At 51.1% G+C, this 21,500-nt stretch overlaps 1 protein-coding gene across 5 annotated transcripts in view; it reads right to left on the bottom strand.

Annotated features, from left to right (window-relative positions):
• LOC132391992 (heat shock 70 kDa protein 12B-like) overlaps positions 1 to 21,122 on the bottom strand; it is a 46,084-nt gene extending 24,962 nt beyond the window's left edge. Inside the window, exons 1-7 of one of the 5 annotated variants that reach the window (XM_059965860.1) lie at positions 20,863 to 21,122; positions 15,238 to 15,314; positions 10,096 to 10,196; positions 9,185 to 9,312; positions 5,146 to 5,332; positions 3,253 to 3,357; positions 189 to 305 (exon numbers count right to left, since the gene is read on the bottom strand). In XM_059965860.1, coding sequence (XP_059821843.1) covers positions 189 to 305; positions 3,253 to 3,357; positions 5,146 to 5,332; positions 9,185 to 9,312; positions 10,096 to 10,196; positions 15,238 to 15,314; positions 20,863 to 20,903 — 756 coding nt within the window. In that variant the 5' untranslated portion in view covers positions 20,904 to 21,122. Of the gene's footprint in view, positions 1 to 188; positions 306 to 3,252; positions 3,358 to 5,145; positions 5,333 to 9,184; positions 9,313 to 10,095; positions 10,197 to 15,237; positions 15,315 to 17,908; positions 19,008 to 19,078; positions 19,251 to 20,862 lie in introns of those variants that run through there. The other 4 variants (XM_059965861.1, XM_059965859.1, XM_059965862.1 and 1 more) reach the window with 4 other exon arrangements.
• Between the last annotated feature and the right edge of the window lie 378 nt (positions 21,123 to 21,500).

The raw sequence follows: 21,500 nt of genomic DNA, 5'->3' as shown, positions 1-21,500 counted from the left end.
TGCCAGTGTCGGGGTGAGGCAGGGTCCGAGTTACCGATGCCTCACGTGCCGGTGTCGGGGTGAGGCAGGGTCCGTGTTACCGATGCCTCACGTGCCGGTGTCGGGGTGAGGCAGGGTCCGAGTTACCGATGCCTCACGTGCCGGTGTCGGGGTGAGGCAGGGTCCGAGTTACCGATGGGGCTGCTCACCAAGTAGGCAGCTTCCCTCATGAACTGTCTGGCCGGCTGCTTCCAGATGGCTGGTACGGTGACCACCCAGCGGACTTCTCCTTCCTCCAACTCCCGGCAGAACTGCTCAGCCAGCTCCTGCGACGGACAGACACCGGGCACATCAGCAGAGCCACAGGCTGCAGCCTCAGACTCAACCCCTGGGCCACAGCCACCCCTCTCACTCACCCCCACCCCCAAAACCTCCCACACTCGGCCACAGACACCCCTCTCCCTCACCCCCACCCCCAAAACCTCCCACACCCAGCCACAGATGCCCCTCTCCCTCACCCCCACCCCCAAAACCTCCCACACCCGGCCACAGACGCCCCTCTCCCTCACCCCCACCCCCAAAACCTCCCACACCTGGCCACAGACGCCCCTCTCCCTCACCCCCACCCCCAAAACCTCCCACACTCGGCCACAGACACCCCTCTCCCTCACCCCCAAAACCTCCCACACCTGGCCACAGACGCCCCTCTCCCTCACCCCCACCCCCAAAACCTCCCACACCTGGCCACAGACGCCCCTCTCCCTCACCCCCACCCCCAAAACCTCCCACACCTGGCCACAGACGCCCCTCTCCCTCACCCCCACCCCCAAAACCTCCCACACTCGGCCACAGACACCCCTCTCCCTCACCCCCACCCCCAAAACCTCCCACACCTGGCCACAGACGCCCCTCTCCCTCACCCCCACCCCCAAAACCTCCCACACCTGGCCACAGACGCCCCTCTCCCTCACCCCCACCCCCAAAACCTCCCACACTCGGCCACAGACGCCCCTCTCCCTCACCCCCACTCCCAAAACCTCCCACACTCGGCCACAGACACCCCTCTCACTCACCCCCAAAACCTCCCACACCTGGCCACAGACGCCCCTCTCCCTCACCCCCACCCCCAAAACCTCCTACACCCGGCCACAGCCACCCCTCTCCCTCACCCCCACTCCCAAAACCTCCTACACCTGGCCACAGATGCCCCTCTCCCTCACCCCCACTCCCAAAACCTCCCACACTCGGCCACAGACACCCTTCTCACTCACCCCCACCCCCAAAACCTCCCACACCCGGCCACAGACACCCCTCTCCCTCACCCCCACCCCCAAAACCTCCCACATCTGGCCACAGACGCCCCTCTCCCTCACCCCCACTCCCAAAACCTCCCACATCTGGCCACAGACGCCCCTCTCCCTCACCCCCACCCCCAAAACCTCCCACACTCGGCCACAGACACCCCTTTTCCTCACCCTGGACCACAGCCACCCCTCTCCCTCAGTCCCACCCCCAAAACCTCCCACACCTGGCCACAGACACCCCTCTCCCACACCTGGCCACAGACACCCCTCTCCCACACCTGGCCACAGACACCCCTCTCCCTCACCCTGGTTCACCGTCTCCCCTCTCCCTCACCCTGAATCAGTCTCCCCTCTCCCTCACCCTGGATCAGACTTCCCTCTCCCCCACTCCCTTACCCTGGACCACATCCTCTAGGGTAAGTTTGTATTTATTCAAACCTCGTAAATGTTGCAATTGAACCTGCATTAAACCACTTCCACTGGCAGCTCGTTCCACACTCTTACCACCCTCTGAGTGAAGAAATTTCTCCTCGTTCCCCTTAAGTATTTCACCTTTCACCCTTGACCCATGATCTCGAGCTTAGTCTCCACAACCTCAGTGGGTAAAAGCCTGTTTGCATTTACCCTCTCTATACCCCTCGGAATTTTACATATCTCTGTCAAATTTCCTCTCAATGACTACATTCAAGGGAATAAAAACCTTTTCTCATAACTCAGGTTCTCAAGTCCCAGCAACATCCTTGTAAGTTTTCTCTGTACTCTTTCAACCTTATGGATGACACTCCCGTACACAGGAGACCAGAAATGCACACAGTACTCCAAATTCAGCCACACCAAAGTTTTAAACAACTTTAACATAACATTCCAACTGTCTTCATAAATCAAAACTTTAATCTACCAAAAGCTTTCGTAATGACCCTATCTATCAAGGAATTATGGGTCACTAATCCCAGATCCCTCTGTTCTACCACACTCCCCAGTGTCCTGTTGCTCATTAAGACCCACCCTGGTTTGTCCTCCCAAGTGTTCCCCCCCCCCCCCACACTTGTCAGCATCAAGTTTCTGAGGAGGAATTTATTTAACCAGAGGATAGTGAATCTGTGGAATCCATGGCCACAGACGACTGTGGAGGCCAAGTCTTTTGGTATATTTAAGTGGAGGTTGATAGGTTCCTGATTTGTCAGGACTTCACAGGTTATGGGGAGAAAGCAGGAGAATGGCGTTGAGATGGATAATGATCAGCCACGATGGAATGTTGGAACAGACTCGATGGGCTGAATGGTCAGGCTCTGTTCCTACAGCATGCCTTATGATCTTAAACTCCATCTACTCCAGATCTCACTGCAAGCTTTGATAACCTTCCTTGCTGTCCACTATGCCACGATCTTGGTGTTATCTGCAAATTTGCAGATCCAGGTTGCTTGCTCCAGCACTGTCCCATGTCCCGCGCCACATTTACTCCCCCCACCCCCACCACAGAAGCCCACAGCAGGGGCAGTGAGATGACCCTCCCCAGGGTGGGATATTCCCCCCCACCCTTCGGGTAATACCCCTCACCGTTTCATTCTGGCTTCTGCTCTCTTTCTTTTCAGCCTCAACCCTGGGGAAAAGAATGTGCTCACCTACCCTACCAATGCCCCTCCTCATTTCATATACCCCGATAAGATTGCCCTCTTCTATGCTCCAAAGAAAAAAGTCCCAACCACTCCCTGCAATTCGGTTCCTCGGGTCCTGGCAACATTACTGGTGAATGTTTATCACCCCCTTTCCATGCCCAGTTTAACCACACTTTACAAAAACCGTACAGAACACTCATAGATCCCGAGTAACACACACAGAATGCTGGGGGAGCTCAGCAGGTCTAGGGAGGGGAATAACCAAGTCCTGATCTTGGCCCGATACATCAACTGTTCATTTCCCTCCTGACCTGCTGAGTTCCTCCAGCGCTTTGTGTGGGAAGCTGCTTTACCTTCAGGGCCCGAGTCCGGAAAAATCTCAGTGCGTGAGCAAACACGTGTAGAGCTTTCATCGTCTTGCCGTTTACAGCCTCCAGCTCTGTCTCCAAGGTAAGGTCCTGAGACACAAAACACAATCAGCACCATGGGTTACTGAAAACCCTACCAGTCCTGTCCCATCACACACTCCCAGGATCAGACACAGAGTGAAACTCCCTCTACACCACCCCATCACACACTCCCAGGGTCAGACACAGAGTGAAGCTCCCTCTACACTGTCCCATCACACTCTCCCGGGGTCAGACACAGAGTGAAGCTCCCTCCACACTGTCCCATCACACTCTCCTGGGGTCAGACACAGAGTGAATCTCCCTCCACACCGTCCCATCACACACTCCCGGGGTCAGACAAAGAGTGAAGCTCCCTCCACACCGTCCCATCACACACCCCCGGAGTCAGACACAGAGTGAAGCTCCCTCCACACTGTCCCATCACACACTCCCAGGATCAGACACTGAGTGAAGCTCCCTCCACACCGTCCCATAACACACCCCCGGAGTCAGACACAGAGTGAAGCTCCCTCCACACTGTCCCATCACACACTCCCAGGATCAGACACAGGGTGAGGCTCCCTCCACACTGTCCCATCACACACTCCTGGGGTCAGACACAGAGTGAAGCTCCCTCCACACTATCCCATCACACACTCCCAGGGTCAGACACAGACTGAATCTCCCTCCACACCGTCCCATCACACACTCCCGGGGTCAGACACAGAGTGAAGCTCCCTCCACACCGTCCCATCACACACTTCCGGGGTCAGACACAGACTGAAGCTCCCTCTACACTGTCCCATCACATACTCCCGGGGTCAGACTCAAAGTGAAGCTCCCTCCACACTGTCCCATCACACACTCCCGGGGTCAGAGACAGCATGAAGCTCCCTCTACACCGTCCCATCACACATTCCCGGAGTCAGACACAGAGTGAAACTCTCTCCACACCATCCCATCACACAGTCCCAGGATCATCACAGAGTGAATCTCCCTCCACACTGTGCCATCACACACTCCCGGGGTCAGACACAGAGTGAAGCTCCCTCCACACTGTCCCATCACACACTCCCGGGGTCAGACACAGAGTGAAGCTCCCTCCACACTGTCCCATCACACACTCCCGGGGTCAGACACAGAGTGAAGCTCCCTCCACACCGTCCCATCACACACTCCCGGGGTCAGACACAGAGTGAAGCTCCCTCCACACCGTCCCATCACACACTCCCAGGGTCAGACACAAAGTGAAGCTCCCTCCACACCGTCCCATCACTCACTCCCGGGGTCAGATACAGAGTGAAGCTCCCTCTACACTGTCCCATCACACACTCCCGGGGTCAGACACAGAGTGAAGCTCCCTCTACACTGTCCCATCACACACTTCCGGGGTCAGACACAGAGTGAAGCTCCCTCTACACTGTCCCATCACACACTCCCGGGGTTAGACACAGAGTGAAGCTCCCTCCACACTGTCCCATCACACTCTCCCGGGGTCAGACACAGAGTGAAGCTCCCTCCACACTGTCCCATCACACACCCCCGGGGTCAGACACAGAGTGAAGCTCCCTCCACACCGTCCCATCACACACTCCCGGGGTCAGACACAGAGTGAAGCTCCCTCCACACCGTCCCATCACACACTCCCGGGGTCAGACACAGAGTGAAGCTCCCTCCACACTGTCCCATCACACACTCCCGGGGTCAGACACAGAGTGAAGCTCCCTCCACACCGTCCCATCACACACTCCCGGGGTCAGACACAGAGTGAAGCTCCCTGCACACTGCCCGTCCCTTCCATTGACCAGTGCTGTCTGGTGTGAGGTTAGTGACCGACAGATATTCCCTTCCACTTACCGATGAGGTGTGGATCTTCATCTTGAACTTGTCGAAGTAAAGCCAGTGAGAGGCCTCTCTCGGGTTCAGACTGTGGTAGAAATCCCGGGCGGTGTAACCCAAGCTGTGGAAACTGCCCTCAGGGGTCAGCAGCAGGCAAGTCGGGCTCTTCTGGTTGGCCACCCCTGGGTCGCCACCCTCCCATCGCCTAGCAACAAGACATCAATCAGCAACCCAGCGATTGGGGTTCCTGCCACTCTGCCCATCACCTTTCTCCCTGCTGACCCAATGGACCCCGAGCCACCTCAGGAATAGAGCTTTCAACTGCGAGGAGAGGGTGAAGGCAGTTTACCTCTCGACTCCATTCTCCCTGAGGGTGATATCTGGAACGCAAGGCCAGAGGAGGAGGTGGAATCAGACAGAGTTACTCTGATTAAAAGCATTTAGACTGACATTAAAACTAGTGAGGGATATGGTCTTTATCTGGCCAAGTAGGATTAATAGGTGATGATTTATTGGAGATGGTTTCTTTGGTCAAGAAAGCCCAGCAGCATCTCCACTTCCTGAGGAGACCCCTCCTCCCCCCCAACTTCCATTCTAACCAATTTTTACAGGAGCACCATTGATAGTGTCCTGGCCAGCTGCATCACTGGTATGGGAATTGCAAGCCATCTGACCCCAAGTCCCTACCAAGGATTGTGAGGACAGCTGAGAGGATCATCCTAAGAAAGGTACAGGAGGCTTAGGTCCTACAGCACCAGGTTCAGGAACAGTTATTACTCCTTAACCATGAGGATCTCGAACCAGAGGGATAACTTCACACACCCCATCAATGAACTATTCTCACATCTATGGACTCTCTTTCAAGGACTCTTTATCTCATGTTCGTGATATTTCTGTCTTATTTACTATTTTTTTCCTTTTTTATACTTGTGCAGTTTGATGACTTTTGCACATTAGTTACTTGTCCACCCCTTTGGGTATTGTCTTTCACTGATTCCATTGTGTTTCTTGATCATTGTGTAAGCCTGCAAGAAAACGAATCTCAGGGTTGCATACGGTGACATATATGTATTTTAATAAGAATAAGTGTACTTTGAACTTTACTTACTGATTAGGTAAGAAAAGGATCTTGGTGATTGTAGGGATGACTTACAGTGGACAGAAAAGCTTGAGCATGTAGATATTAAGGAAGAGGATGTGCTGGAGCTTTTGGAAAGCATCAAGTTGGATAAGTCACCGGGAGTGAACGAGATGTACCCCAGGCTACTGTGGGAGGTGAGGAAGGAGATTGCTGAGCTTCTGGCAATGATCTTTGCATCATCAATGGGTCGGGAGAAGTTCCAGAGGATTGGAAGGTTGTGGATGTTGTTCCATTATTCAAAAAAGTTAGTTTTAAGCCCAATCCTTTAACTGTCTTATTTGGTATTGTTGAGGAAAGAACTATAATTTTGGAGCCTTCTCAATTGCGGGTACTGGCTTTTATTTCTCTTATGGCTAGGAGGGTGATCTTGCTTAAATGGAAGGAGTTGCCCCCCCCCCACACACGCTCAATGGTTATGTGATATTATGTCATGTTTAAATCTAGAGAATATTCGTTGTTTGATTTCCAATTCTAACCAAGATTTTCAAACGTTATGTGGACCCTTTCTGAACTATTTTAAAAGTCTTTGAATTGTTATTATAGTATAGATCTGGGCTATTATTATAAAATACTATATGGTAATAAAGTACCCTTTTCTTTTTTTCTTGTTTTCCTTTCTCCAACCATCTTTGTCTAGGTAGGGAGCATCGATTTTTTTTTTAACAATATAATCAATCATACTAATTAATTTATTTTATTTGATAGATCATCAACATGGGATACTGTGATTGTATCACTATGATTTATATATAGTGCATTTTGTGCTATCTTATTTTGATTTATAATAAGTATCCTTATGAACTCTGTATTTGTGTATATGAAATTCAATAAAAATATTGGAAAAAGAAAAAAGGGAGTAGAGATAGCCAAGGAAAGTAGAGGCTAGTGAGTCTTACTTCAGTGGTTGGTAAGTTGATGGAGAAGATCCTGAGAGGCAGGATTTATGAATCTTTGGAGAGGTATAATATGATTAGGAATAGTCAGCATGGCTTTGTCAAGGGCAGGTCGTGCCTTACGAGCCTGATTGAATTTTCTGAGGATGTGACTGAACACATTGATGAAGGAAGAGCAGTAGATGTAGAGTATATGGATTTCAGCAAGGCATTTGACAAGGTACCCCATGCAAGGCTTATTGAGAAAGTAAGAGGGCATTGGATCCAAGGGGACATTGCATTGTGGATCCAGAACTGGCTTGCCCACAGAAAGCAAAGAGTGGTTGTAGACGGGTCATATTCTGCATGGAGGTCAGTCACCAGTGGAGTGCCTCAGAGATCTGTTCTGGGACCCTTACTCTTCGTGATTTATATAAATGGCCTGGATGAGGAAATGGAGGGATGAGTTAGTAAATTTGCTGATGACACAAAGGTTGGAGGTGTTGTGGATAGTGTGGAGGGCTGTCAGAGGTTACAGCAGGACATCGACAGGATGCACAACTGGGCTGAGAAGTGGCAGATGGAGTTCAACCCACATAAGTGTGAAGTGGTTCATTTTGGTAGGTCAAATATGATGACAGAATATAGTATTAATGGTAAGACTCTTGGCAATGTGGAGGGTCAAAGGGATCTTGGGGTCCGAGTCCACAGGATGCTCAAAGCTGCTGCTCAGGTTAAGAAGGCATACAGTGCATTGGCCTTCAACAACGGTGGGATTGAGTTTGGGAGCCGAGAGGTAATGTTGCAGCTATATAGGACCCTGGTCAGACCCCACTGGAGTACTGTGCTCAGTTCTGGTCGCCTCACTACAGGAAGGATAGAAGGATAGAAACCATAGAAGGGGTGCAGAGGAGATTTATGAGGATGTTGCCTGGATTGGGGAGCATGCCTTATGAGAGTAGGTTGAGTGAACTCGGCCTTTTCTCCTTGGAGCAACAGAGGATGAGAGGTGACCTGATAGAGGTGTATAAGATGATGAGAGGCATTGATCATGTGGATAGTCAGAGGCTTTTTCCCAGGGCTGAAATGGCTAACATGAGAGGGCACAGTTTTAAGGTGGTTGGAAGTAGGTACAGAGGAGATGTCAGGGGTAAATTATTTACACAGAGAGTGGTGAGTGTGTGGAATGGACTGCTGGCAACGGTGGTGGAGGCGGATACGATAGGGTCTTTAAAGAGACTTCTGGATAGGTACATGGAGCTTAGTAAAATAGGGGGCCTTTGGTGAGCCTAGTAATTTCTGAGGTAGGGAAATGTTCGGCACAGCTTTGTGGGCCGAAGGGCCTGTATTGTGCTGTAGGTTTTCCATGTTCTATGTCTTTCTATGATTAGTTGTGCATTTCTTTAACACTGATATAAAAGGGGGTGACTGGAGTTTGTACAGACACCAGTATTAAAGACTGAAAGGGTTCTGCTCATTGAGATGTGCAGTCATGCAGTTCAGTACATTTACCTGACTATATTCTAAATGTTGAAGAATGTGAGGATGTGCTGGGGGCAGCTCTCAGGTGTAACCATGGTTCAGGCATCAACACAGCAGGCCCACGGCTTACTAACGCTTACTGTACGGTACCCACATCCCACAGAGCACCCAGAGGAAACCCATTTGGACGTGGGAAGAATGTACAAAGCCCATACCGACAGCGGTGGAATTGAACCTGGGGCGCGGGCGCAGTAATAGTGTTCTGCTGCCCGCGTTGCTCCTTGTGACTTTGCCAGTCACAGCAAGCCTCCCCCTGTCAGCGGAGGAAGGTGAGGAGAGTCGGGTCAGTGTGGGAATGGGGGATGGGAACTACAGTGGCTGGATGCCAGCGATGGGGATCACGGCAGAGTGGACTAGTCAAAGATCGGACCCCTCACCGAGGGCTGAGTGAGGTCTCCGTGCTTCACTTCCCTCGCTGGAGCACCCCTCCCCAATGCCCTGCACCCAGAACGTGCCTCCCGAGCCCCCTCCCTGTCACCATTCTCCCCTCTCGCCCACATACCTCATCATGTGAATGGCTCCTGGCTCCCGGACCAGGCAGTACGCGTACCCGCTGGCGGTGGTCCCAAAATCAATCGCTACCACCGCAAGGAAAGACTGGGAGGGCGGGGCGTCCCGACGGGGGGAGCACTGAGAAGGAAATGGAGACATGGTCAGGTAACAGACTCAGACCTGAGAGTGGGGGGGGGGGGGGCGGGGGGAGAGTGCATGAAGATCAGGAATTGTGTATGTGGGGGGTTTGCTGGGATGTTTGGGGTGTCCGATGAGGAGTAGCACCTCTGGGTGAAGGGCCTTGTTGTGTCCATTCCAGGGCGGATCACTCAGCTTTGGTCCCCACTGGATACTCAGCTCTCACCGAGTTGCTGTTTGCATGTGACCACGGCCGCACCCCATTCCACCACTGCCACTGGGGGGGATAAAGCAGGTGATAGCAGCCGGCGACCTCGTACCCAGTGAGACTGGGGCAAGCCTATCCCAGCATTGGTGGATTGGGCCGACGAGATCAACAGTGAGATCCGTGGACTGTAACGCTCCGTGGAGAGCGAAGGGCTTGACAAGGCACAAAAGACACCATGGCCATCCACGACAGCCAAGAAGGACCCCAGTTTGTGACCACTCGGCCCAGATTTCTGAGGTTGAGAGAGTGGAATAGCCCCACTTTACAAACTCTCCCACAGAGGTTTCCTGTTCTTGTTGGATACGAGGGACAACCAAAACTGGGTCAGCACTGCAGTGGGGAGTGTGAATCACTCGCCAGAGTGTGGAGAGGGATGGGAGAGGTGTGAATCTGTGGAATTCATTGGGGAGTGGAGAGAGACGCTGGGTGTGTGTTGGGCAGGAGGGGGTGGCTAAGTTGACGAGTGTGAGGAGTGTGAGGGGGTTGTGGTCTGTGTGAGGGTGCGATCCACCTACCGGTGAGAGTCTGGGTGTGAGGGGGGCAATCGCACAGGTCTCCGGCTGCAGAGCAGATCCATTCCCCGGGGTCCTGTCTGCTGGATTCTCCTCTCTCGGTTCTGTGGAGCAGGAAGAGACGTCAGGCTCACACTTGGGATACGCGGGAATCTAGGATCCGCGTCTCCGCACCCTACCAGGAGCTGCTCAGCCCCTTTGCTCTGTCCCACGGGACCCATGGTGTGTACCGCAGGGGTGGGTGGGCATCTCTGTAAGCTCGGTGGATCGGTTTAATATCACTGACATGCAATGTGAATTTGTTGTTTTGCAGCAGTACAATGAATACATTTTAAAAAAGTATACAAGTACAATAAGGTATATTAAAAAAAAACATTATTAGGCAAAAGACAGCAAAACAGCAAACCACAACGTGGAACTGGATGAAGCCTTCAACAGGGTTCAGCCCCAAAGTTGGATGCTGTCTGTGCAGTTCAGAATCAGAATCAGGTTTATTATCACTGACAAATGTTGTCCGATTCGTTTTTCTTTGTAGGGACTGTACAGTGTAATACATAAAAAATGAATATAAATTACAGTTTAAAAAAAAGTGCAAAAGGGGAACTGTGAGGAAGTGGTCATGAGCTCATGGACTGTTTATAAATCTGATGGCCAAGCGGAAGAAGCTGTTCCTGAAATGCTGAGTCTGTGATAGTATTATTATTATTTATCGTGATACAGCATGGAATCAGCCCTTCAAACTGCAGCCCCCAGCAATCCCCCTAGCCTAACCACAGGACAATTTACAATGATCAACAACTGCGTCTTTGGACTGTGGGAGGAAACTGGAGCACCTGGAGGAAACCCACATGATCACAGGGAGAACATGCAAACTCCTTACAGTCAGCGAACCTGGATCACTGGTACTGTAAATCCTTGTGCTAACCACTACACTACTGTGCCGACCCATTCAGTATTGAGTTGTGCAGAAGTTACACAGTAAATGAGAGGACCCTGGGGATTGTTGCAGATCAGAGAGACCTAGATGCACAGATATATGGTTCCCTGAAAATGGCGACACAACTAGACAGGGCAGTGAAAAAGGCTTTTTAAGATTCAAGATTGTTTAATGTAACACACACACACAAAACACTGGAAATTAATAAGCAGTTGACATTTTGGGCCGAGACCTTTCATCAGGACTGGAAATGAAGGGGGAAGATGCCAGAATATAAAGGTGGGGTAGGGGAGAGGAAGGAAGATAGAGAGAAGGTGAAGAGAGGTGAGGAGAAGTGGAGCCAGGTGGGTAGGTTGGAGAAGAAGGAATCTGTTAGGAGAGGAGAGTGGACCATGGGACAAAGGGAAGGAGGTGGGTTCACAATGGGATGTGATTGGCGGGTGAGGAGAAGAGGTAAGAGACAAGAGTGAGGAATAGAAGAAGAGGGGAAAAATTACCAGAAGGAGAAATTGATGTTCATGTCATCCGGTTGGAGATCACCCAGAAGGAATGTGACGTGTCGCTCCTCCACCCTGAGAGTGGCCTCATCGTGGCAAAAGAGGAGGTCATGAAATTGTTGGAATGCAAACGGGCGTAGGAATGAATATGTTTGGCCGCTGGGAATTTCCGCTTTTGGTGGATGGAGCGGAGGTGTTCAATGAAGGGGCCTACAACTTAGTGTCAAGTCTTACTGATATAGATGCTGCACTGGGGACACTGGATACAATAGACAACCCTGACAGTCTTACAGAAGCGTTTAATGTCTATTAGACCATAAGACATAGGAGCAGAATTAGGTCATTCAGCCCATCGAGTCTGCTCCAGCATTCCATCATGACTGATCCTGGATCCCAATTGACCCCATACACCTGCCTTCCCGCCATACCTTTTGATGCTGTTACTGATCAGGAAATGATCAACTTCCGCCTTAAATATACCCATGGGCTTGGCCTCCACTGCAGTCTGTGGCAGAGCATTCCTTAGATTTGCTGTTCTCTGGCCAAAAAATTCCTCCTTCCTTCTGTTCTAACAAGTTGCCCCTCAATTTTGAGGCTGTGCCTCTAGTTTTGGATACTCCCATCACAAGAAACATCCTCTCCACGCCCACACTATTGAGTCCTTTCAACATTCAATAAGTTTCAATGAGGTCCCCCGCATTCTTCTAAATTCCAGTGAGTACAGGCTCAAAGCTGCCAAATATTCCTCATATGTTAACTCCTTCATTCCTGCAATCTCTCTGGACTCTATCCAATAACAATGCATCCTTTCTGAGATACGGGGCCTTAAACTGTTGGCAATACTCCAAGTGCAGCCTGACTAGTGTCTTATAAAGGCTCAGCATAATCTCCTTGCTTTTATATTTTATTCCACTTTGAAATAACTGCCAGCATTGCATTTGTCTTCTTTACCACAGACTGAACCTGTAAATTAACCTTCTGGGGGTCTTGCACGAGGACTCCTAAGTCCCTCTGCACCTCTGATGTTTGAACCTTCTCCCCATTTAGATAATAGTCTGCACTATTGTTCCTTTTACCAAAATGCATTATCATACATTTCCCAACACTATTCCATCTGCCACTTTTTTGCCCATTCTTCCATTTTGCCCTAGTCCTGCTGCAATCACATTGCTTCCTCAGCACTCCCTACCTCTCCACCTACCTTTGTAACATCCGCAATCTTCGCCACAAAGCCATTGATTCCATTATCCAAATCATTGACAAATAATGTGAAAATACTGACCCCTGAGGAACACCACCGGTCACTATCAGCCAACCAGAAATGGCCCCCTTTATTCCCACTCGCTGTCTCCTGCCTGTCAGCCATTCCTCTGTCCATGCTAGTATCTTTCCTGTAACACCATAGGATTTCATCTTGTTAAGCAGTCTCATGTGTGGCACCTTATCAAAAGCCTCCTGAAAATCCAAGTAAATGACATCCACTGCCTCTCCTTTGTACGCCCGATGTATTAACTTCCTCGAAGGGCTCTAACAGATTTGCCAGGCAAGATCTCCCTTTACAGAAACTATGCTGACTTTGACTTATTTTATCATTAGCCTTCAAGTACCCCGAAATCTCATCCTTAATAATAGACTCCAACCACCCTCCCAACTATGAGGTTAGGCTTACTGGCCTATAATTTTCTTTCTTTGCCTTCCTCTTTAAACATTTGTAATATTCTAGTCCTCCGGAACCATGCCAGAATCAAGTGATTCTTGAAAGCTCATGACTAATGCATTTTTTTAGTGCTTCAGCAACCTCTCTCGGGACTCTGGGATGCAGTCTGTCTGGTCTAGGTGAATTATAAAACTTAAGACCTTTGAGTTTGCCTAACACTTTTTCCTTTGTAATAGCAATGTCACTCACTCCTGCTCCCTGACACTCACGGACCTCTGGCACACTGTTAGTGTCTTCCACAGTGAAGACAGATGCCAAGTACCCATTAGGTTCATCTGCCATTTCTTTGTCCCCCATTACTACCTCACCAGAATCATTTTCCAGTGGTTCAATATCAACTCTCACCTCCCTTTTATTCTTTATATAACTGGGAAAAAAAAAACACTTTTGGTATCTTGCTTTATATTATTGGCTGGATTGCCCTCATATTTCATCTTTTCCCTTCTTATCACTTTCTAAGTTGCTTTTTGTTATATTTTAAAAGCTTCTCAATTATCCAACATCCCACTCACTTTGTTACCTTATTTACCTTTTCCTTGGCTTTTATGCAGTCCTTAGCTTCCTTTGTCAGCCACGGTTGCCGACCCCTGCATTTGAGAACTTCTTCCTCTGTGGGACATGTCTATCCTGCACCTTGTGAATTACTCCCAGGAACTTCAGCCACCTCTGCTCTGCTGTCTTCCCCACCTGTATGTCATTATGTTCTGGGACTGTGAGAGGTTGTGCAAGATGCACACTCCCGGGAGTTCGAAACTGCTGGAAGATTCCACTGCTGTGTGGCTGATGCTGTGAGTCCTCCTGAGGTCAATAACCATCTCCTTTGTTTTGTTGATAATGAGTAAGAGGTTATTTGCCTGGCATCAGGACGAACTCTTCCAATTCCTCTCTGTAGTCTGTCTCATCGCTATTCTGTCATCGGCGAACTTGACGATGTGCTTTGGCTGGGCAGACATGTGTGAGCAGAGTATCCAGCTATGGGCTCAGCACACAGTCCTGCAGTCACTCGTGTTGGGAGGGGCAGTTGTGCACCCTGACTATCTGAGGTCTGTTGGTTAGGAAGTGCAACACCCTGTTGCTCAGGGGCGTACTTAGACCGGGGAGTAGGAGTTTGTTCATCAAGGTCCGTGGGACAATAGTGTTGAATGCTGAACTGATATCCAGAATCAGCATCCTGACGTAGGTGTGTCAGGGCCAAGTGGTGACTGATCTTATGCTGCATGCTGGTCTTTATCAGTCAGGGCACTGACTACAGAAGCTGGGAAGTCATGTTACGCAGTAAAAGACGTTGCTGAGTCCCTGGTGTACTCTGATCACCGGCTATGGGAAGGCTGTCATTAAACTGGAGAAGGGGCAGAAAAGATTCGCCAGGATTTTACTGAGACCAGAGGGCTTGAGGAGAGGCTGGCAGGCTGGGACTGTTTTCCCTGGAGTGAAGGAGGCTGAGGGGTGATCTGATAGAGGTTTATAAAATCATGAGGGGCAGAGAATAAGGGGATGGTCATAGTCTTTTCCCAAAAGTAGGGGGAAAAACTAGAGAACACAAATCTAGAGAGTACGTTTAAAATGAGAGGGGGAAGATTTAAAGGGGACCTGAGGGACAACATTTTCACAGAGACAGAGTGGTGGGTAGATGAATGAGCTGCCAGAGGAAATTGTTGAGGCCAGAACAATAGAATCATTGAAGAAGCAGTTGAACAGGTCCATGAAGAGGTGAGGCTTTGAAGGACATGGGTTGACCAGGAAAGTGGGGCTAGCTGGCTGGCATGGACTGGATGGGTTGAAGGGTCTCTATCTCTGCTGTAATGCCTAATGAGTAGTCCAAACCCCTGGTATACTACATCAACTACTCTCCGTAGATTAGCATTCAATGTTCTCCCTCAAGGCTAGGTCACCTGTCTGGAGATGAGGGAAAAGGGGTGGGAGAGTCCACTGGGGGTGGGGTAGGGGGTAGAGTCTGCTGGAGGTAGGGCTGGGGTGGGAGGGGACAGTCCTACCTGTAGCCCGCTTCACAATGGGGGTGTTGATGGTTGAGTTCATGTTATAGGCTTCCGGCACTCCTCCTGGGCAATCCCTGGAAAACAGCAGAGGACTGGTCATTCTGGGAGCTGGCCAGGAGCCTCCACCACACTGCCCTCCCCCAGCCCCATGTCCTGGGTGGGCACACCCTGGGTTCTGCATGGGTAAGGCCAGCCGAGACGGTGGGCCGCACTATTGCTGAGGAAATATACTCAGTGGCCACTTTATTAGGTACAGGATCAGAATCTGGTGCAGTTTCCTGCTGCAGTCGCCCGTCCATTTCAAAGTTCGACGTGCAGCGCATTCAGAAGTTCTCTTCTGCACACTGCTTTTGTAATGTGTGGTTAATTGAGTTGCTGTTGCCTTCTTGTCAGCTTGAACACGTCTCTCCATTCTCCTCTGACCTCTCTCATTAACAAGGCATTTTCTCCCACACTCACTGGATTGTTTTTGTTCCTGGCTCCATTCTCTGTAAACTCTCAACTACTGCGTGTGAAAATCACAGATCAGCAGTATCTGACATCCTCAACCAACCCCGTCTAGTACCAACAAACATTTGACGGCCAGTCACTTAGATTACATTTTCCTTCATTCTGACATTTGGTCCAAAGAACTGAACCTCTTGACCATGTCTGCATGCTTCTATATTGCCACCTGATTGGCTGATTAAATGTGCAGGTGTACCTAATAAAGTGGCCACTGAGTTTATATCACACGGGCACTGGTACTTGTAGGGGAAGTGGTAGGGGTGGGGAGAGAGAGAGAGAGAGTCAATCACAATCTCTCTCTCTCACACAGACAGGTTCTCTCTCTCTCTCTCTCTCACACACACACACAGGTTCTCTCTCTCTCTCTCTCTCTCTCTCTCTCTCACACACACACACACACACACACACACAGGTTCTCTCTCTCTCTCTCTCTCTCACACACACACACACACACAGGTTCTCTCTCTCTCTCTCTCTCTCTCTCTCACACACACACAGACATGTTCTCTCTCTCTCTCACACACACACACACACACACACACACACAGGTTCTCTCTCTCTCTCTCACACACACACACACACACACAGGTTCTCTCTCTCTCTCACACACACACACACACAGGTTCTCTCTCTCTCTCTCTCACACACACACAGACATGTTCTCTCTCTCTCTCTCTCACACACACACACACACACACACACACACACAGGTTCTCTCTCTCTCTCTCTCTCTCACACACACACACACAGGTTCTCTCTCTCTCTCTCACACACACACACACACAGGTTCTCTCTCTCTCTCTCTCTCTCACACACACACACACACACACACAGGTTCTCTCTCTCTCTCTCTCACACACACAGGTTCTCTCTCTCTCACACACACACACACAGGTTCTCTCTCTCTCTCTCTCACACACACACACACACACACACACACAGGTTCTCTCTCTCTCTCTCTCACACACACACACAGGTTCTCTCTCTCTCTCTCTCACACACACACACACAGGTTCTCTCTCTCTCTCTCTCACACACACACACACACACACACACACACACAGGTTCTCTCTCTCTCTCTCACACACACACAGACATGTTCTCTCTCTCTCTCACACACACACACACACAGGTTCTCTCTCTCTCTCTCTCTCTCACACACACACACACAGGTTCTCTCTCTCTCTCTCTCTCTCTCTCACACACACACACACACACACACACAGGTTCTCTCTCTCTCTCTCACACACACACACAGGTTCTCTCTCTCTCTCTCACACACACACACACACACACAGGTTCTCTCTCTCTCTCTCTCTCACACACACACACACACACACAGGTTCTCTCTCTCTCTCTCTCACACACACACACACACACACAGGTTCTCTCTCTCTCTCTCTCTCACACACACACACACAGGTTCTCTCTCTCTCTCACACACACACACACACACACAGGTTCTCTCTCTCTCTCTCTCTCACACACACACACACACACAGGTTCTCTCTCTCTCTCTCTCACACACACACACACACACACAGGTTCTCTCTCTCTCTCTCACACATACACAGACATGTTCTCTCTCTCTCTCTCACACACACACACACAGGTTCTCTCTCTCTCTCTCTCTCTCACACACACACACACACAGGTTCTCTCTCTCTCTCTCTCACACACACACACACACACACAGGTTCTCTCTCTCTCTCTCTCACACACACACACAGGTTCTCTCTCTCTCTCTCTCTCACACACACACACACACACAGGTTCTCTCTCTCTCACACACACACACAGGTTCTCTCTCTCTCTCTCTCTCACACACACACACACACACAGGTTCTCTCTCTCTCTCACACACACACACACACACACACACACACACAGGTTCTCTCTCTCTCTCACACACACACACGCGCGCGCGTACGTTGTCTCACATAGTCTCACACACGGATAAAGATGAAATATTAGCTTGGTTTAGGAATATAAGAAACAGGAGCAGGAGTAGACCATTCGGCCCGTCGAGCCTGCTCCGCCATTCAATAAGATCATGGCTGATCTGGCCATGGACTCATCTCCACCGACCTGCCTTTTCCCCAAAACCCTTAATTCCCCTACCATGCAAAAATCTATCCAACTTTGTTTTAAATATATTTACTGAGCAAGCCTCCACTGCTTCGTTGGGCAGAGGATTCCGCAGATTCTCCGCTCTCTGGGATAAGCGTTGAAAGTTGACTGAAGTCTATAACCGGCAACCTGCCATATGAAACCCATTTTCCAGGTGGGACAGGACGGAGTGGAGGGCAGAGGCTATTGCATCATCAGTGGATCGATTTGAGCGATAAGCGAACTGGAAAGGGTCCAGTGTATCCGGGAGGAAGGCTTTAAATTGCTTCATGACCAGCCGTTCAACGTATTTCAAAATGGTTGATATTGGCACAGGTCGATCGCCATTTAGGCAGGATTCTGTTGCATCCGAGGGGTTTGAAAACCGAGGGGACAATGGATAGTTCCAGAGTCTGGGCCCCGCAGTCTTTCAGGCCCCGAGCTGGTATATTATCGGCCCCGCAGCTTTGCGAGGGTTGACTCTGACCAGGGTCTTCGTCACGTCAGCTTCAGCCAGACAGAGTGTCTGCTCTCCGGCGGGGAGGGGTGCCCTCCCTGTCGGTACTTTGTTCCGAGCATCCGACCGGGCGTAAAAGACATCCAGCCTGCCGGGGAGTGAGGTATCCTGGTCACTGACGCACAGGGCAGACTCTGGTCGGTAATCCTCTGAATTCCCCGCCACACGCACCTCGTGTCTCTGGTATCGCAGAAGTGGTTGTATATTCTCCGAGAATGCTCCTGTTTCGCCTTTCCGAAAGCACAGTTCTTGCTGCCCTGAGCTAAAGGCAGCATCACCATCCCGATAAACAAACAGAGCCCGAGGGTGTTCTGGGGGGCTGTACACAGGTGCTTCCACGGTCCCTGCGTCAACACAGCGTGCCCACACCTTAGAAGTCCTAACCCGTATGTGGGAGGAAACCCGCGTGTTCACAGAGGGGCGGGAATTGAACCCGGGTCACAGCCGCTGTAACGGTGTTAACCAGACCGTCATACTACCGTGGTTGCTGCCTGCTCGAGCTGGGTCGCCCCCTGTACTCACCCTGCCTCCCTACAGGTTTCTCTCGCCCAATGCACTTCAGCTCCGCACACCCCAATTCCTACCACTTCACTTGCCCACCTCTACCACTTGCCCCGGCAGCTCGTTCCGTACACTCGCCACCCTCAATGTGAAAAACCTGCCCCAAGGTCCCCCTCCCTCCCTTTAAACTGTTGACTCCCCTACCCTGGGGAAAAGCCTGTGATCATCCGCCTTGTCTCCACCTCCCATCAGAAACAGCAGACGCAGTGGAACTCCACTAGTCACAGATTCCAGACAGATTAGGAACCATTGACCACCACCCCCTGTCTTCAGAATGTGAGGGAGGATCTCCTCATCTCCCTCAGTGTGGAGGCGAGTCCCAACAATTTCCCTTTGCTTTACAAAAACACATTGATCGCAAATTACAATTCCACAATACTATGCCAAACACAGAAACAATCACAGTGACGAACACAGTCTAAATTAAACCATTCCCATCTCTTTTTTCCCCTGTGGCACCCAACAGTCCTGGAACACCCCTGGATCATCGGGCTGCCCACCTCCAGGGACATCCTCCTCCCTCCTTGTCCCCTCCCCTTACTGGAAGACCACATAGAAAGAGGTTGGGACTAAGATGCAACCAGAAGGCGAGGAGCGGCCCCGCAGACTGCGACCTCGCTCACTCCATGTGGCGCACGGTCCCGTCCAGGCCGCAGAAGGAACAAGTGGTTGGGAGATCCGTGCACAAACTTTGCGGCGGGGATCGTTGCTACAACATGCTGGAGGAACTCAGCCAGTCAGGCAGTCTCTGTGGAAGTTTCGGGCCGAGACGTGATTCACTTCCGTTGGATGCCGCTGGACCTGCTGAGTTCCGCCGGCATGTTCCGTGCCCTACTCTGGATTTCCAGGGTCCGCAGACTTCCTCAACTTTATGACAAACTAGAAGATGTACAAGGTCTTGGTTGAGGTGTACAAGATGATGAGATGCACAGACTGAGTGATCAGCATCGACTCACTGAAATTAAATCTAAGACAAGTCGGAGTCTCAACCGGGTGTGGAGGTCTCTCCCCTCCGACCCAACTCACAGCCTCTAAACCCCAGGGAACACAGCCCTGGCGAGTGGGCGAACCCTGTAGCCTCCGCTCTGTCCCGGAAATGTCACCCTCACCCTCCCTGCGACCCACATCTCATGCAACGCCCAACCCAATGGAAGAACCGTGCGGGGATTACAGCATCCGGATTCTCAACGACCATATGACCTAGGAGCAGAATTGGGCCCTTCGGCCCTTCGAATCTGCTCTGCCATTCCATCATGCTGATTGATTGCCCCTCTAAACCCGATTCTTCTGACATCTCTCCGTAACATTTGACGCACTTATTAATCAAGACCTGTCAACCTCCGAACACAGAACACCTAGAAATGATGGCGGGTGGGAGGGGGGAGAGATGGAGAAGGATGGAGTACCAGAGCTTAGTCCTGAGGCCAGATGTCCGTTTCGGGCAGAGGGAGGCAATCACGAGTCAGAGGGCCGTCGGAGTGGCTCAGGATTCTGGCACTCATTTGGGGGTTGTGGACGGGGTACAGGGACGGAAAGATACCGAAGGTAGGGATCTGGGGCTGTAGCAGCGCTATGCTGTCAGGATGTAGTCTAGAGGGGGAGAACACGGGTTACAGGGAAAAGGGGGGAACAGAAGGGGGTGTAGGGTGTAGGGAGGAGAGGCAGGAGTGAGAAAGGAAGGGGAACGGGTAGGGAGAGGCATGTCGCAAGGCTGGAGGTGAATGGGGAGGGAGGGAAGGGGAGGTGTGGGGTGTATATGGTCGGTGAGAACAGGGGGTAGGTGGGCAGTGGATCCCTCGCAGAAGGAGGGGATGCCCCTCAGAGCGCATTCCCCGGACACGGTAAGATCTCACAGGCAGCCGTATTCCGGGTGTCGGGGGTCGGTGGAGATGCTGCCGCGGGGGGTGAGGGTGTTCGGACGGACTCACCCAGCGATCGCCCCCTCCAACGCTGTTCCCCCGGTGCTCATCGCTTGCGGGGGTGGGCGCAGAATGCGCGATGTCGGCCCGCTCCGTAACCCGGTGCCGATTTGCGGAGAGTCCCTTCGCCCGCTCCACTCACACTGTGTCAGGCGCGGTGGCTCGGAGCGGGATGGTCCCGCCCCGGGATTAACCCTTCACCGGCTTCTCACTGACAAACTCACCCACACACACACACACACACACACACTTGGCAGTGCACTTACTCTGAAACACTCACTCTGAACTTTGACACACGTGACATGCATTCTCACTTTGAAAACTCACAATGACAAACACACACACACGCACACTTACCCACCGGGGCTCTCACGCACAGAGCACACACACACGGGGCTCACCTAACCACACTCATTGACAAACACACATCTGCACGACTCATATTGACAATGGGAACTCACACACACACACACCGAGGACTTTCACCTACAAACACACAGCAACACTCCCACGTTCTACTACATACACACTGAAGTATGATTATTCACACTCACAAGCAGACACGCTCATACACTCACGCAGAGATGTCAGACACATCGGGATCGTGGCCGAGGTTCGTAGGGATGGGGACAGAGAGCGCGGTTAGG

Source organism: Hypanus sabinus, chromosome 3, assembly GCF_030144855.1.
Source record: "Hypanus sabinus isolate sHypSab1 chromosome 3, sHypSab1.hap1, whole genome shotgun sequence".
Classification (NCBI taxonomy): domain Eukaryota; kingdom Metazoa; phylum Chordata; class Chondrichthyes; order Myliobatiformes; family Dasyatidae; genus Hypanus; species Hypanus sabinus.
The sequence above is the reverse complement of the archived record's forward strand: the minus strand, read 5'-3'. Positions and strand labels throughout refer to the sequence as shown.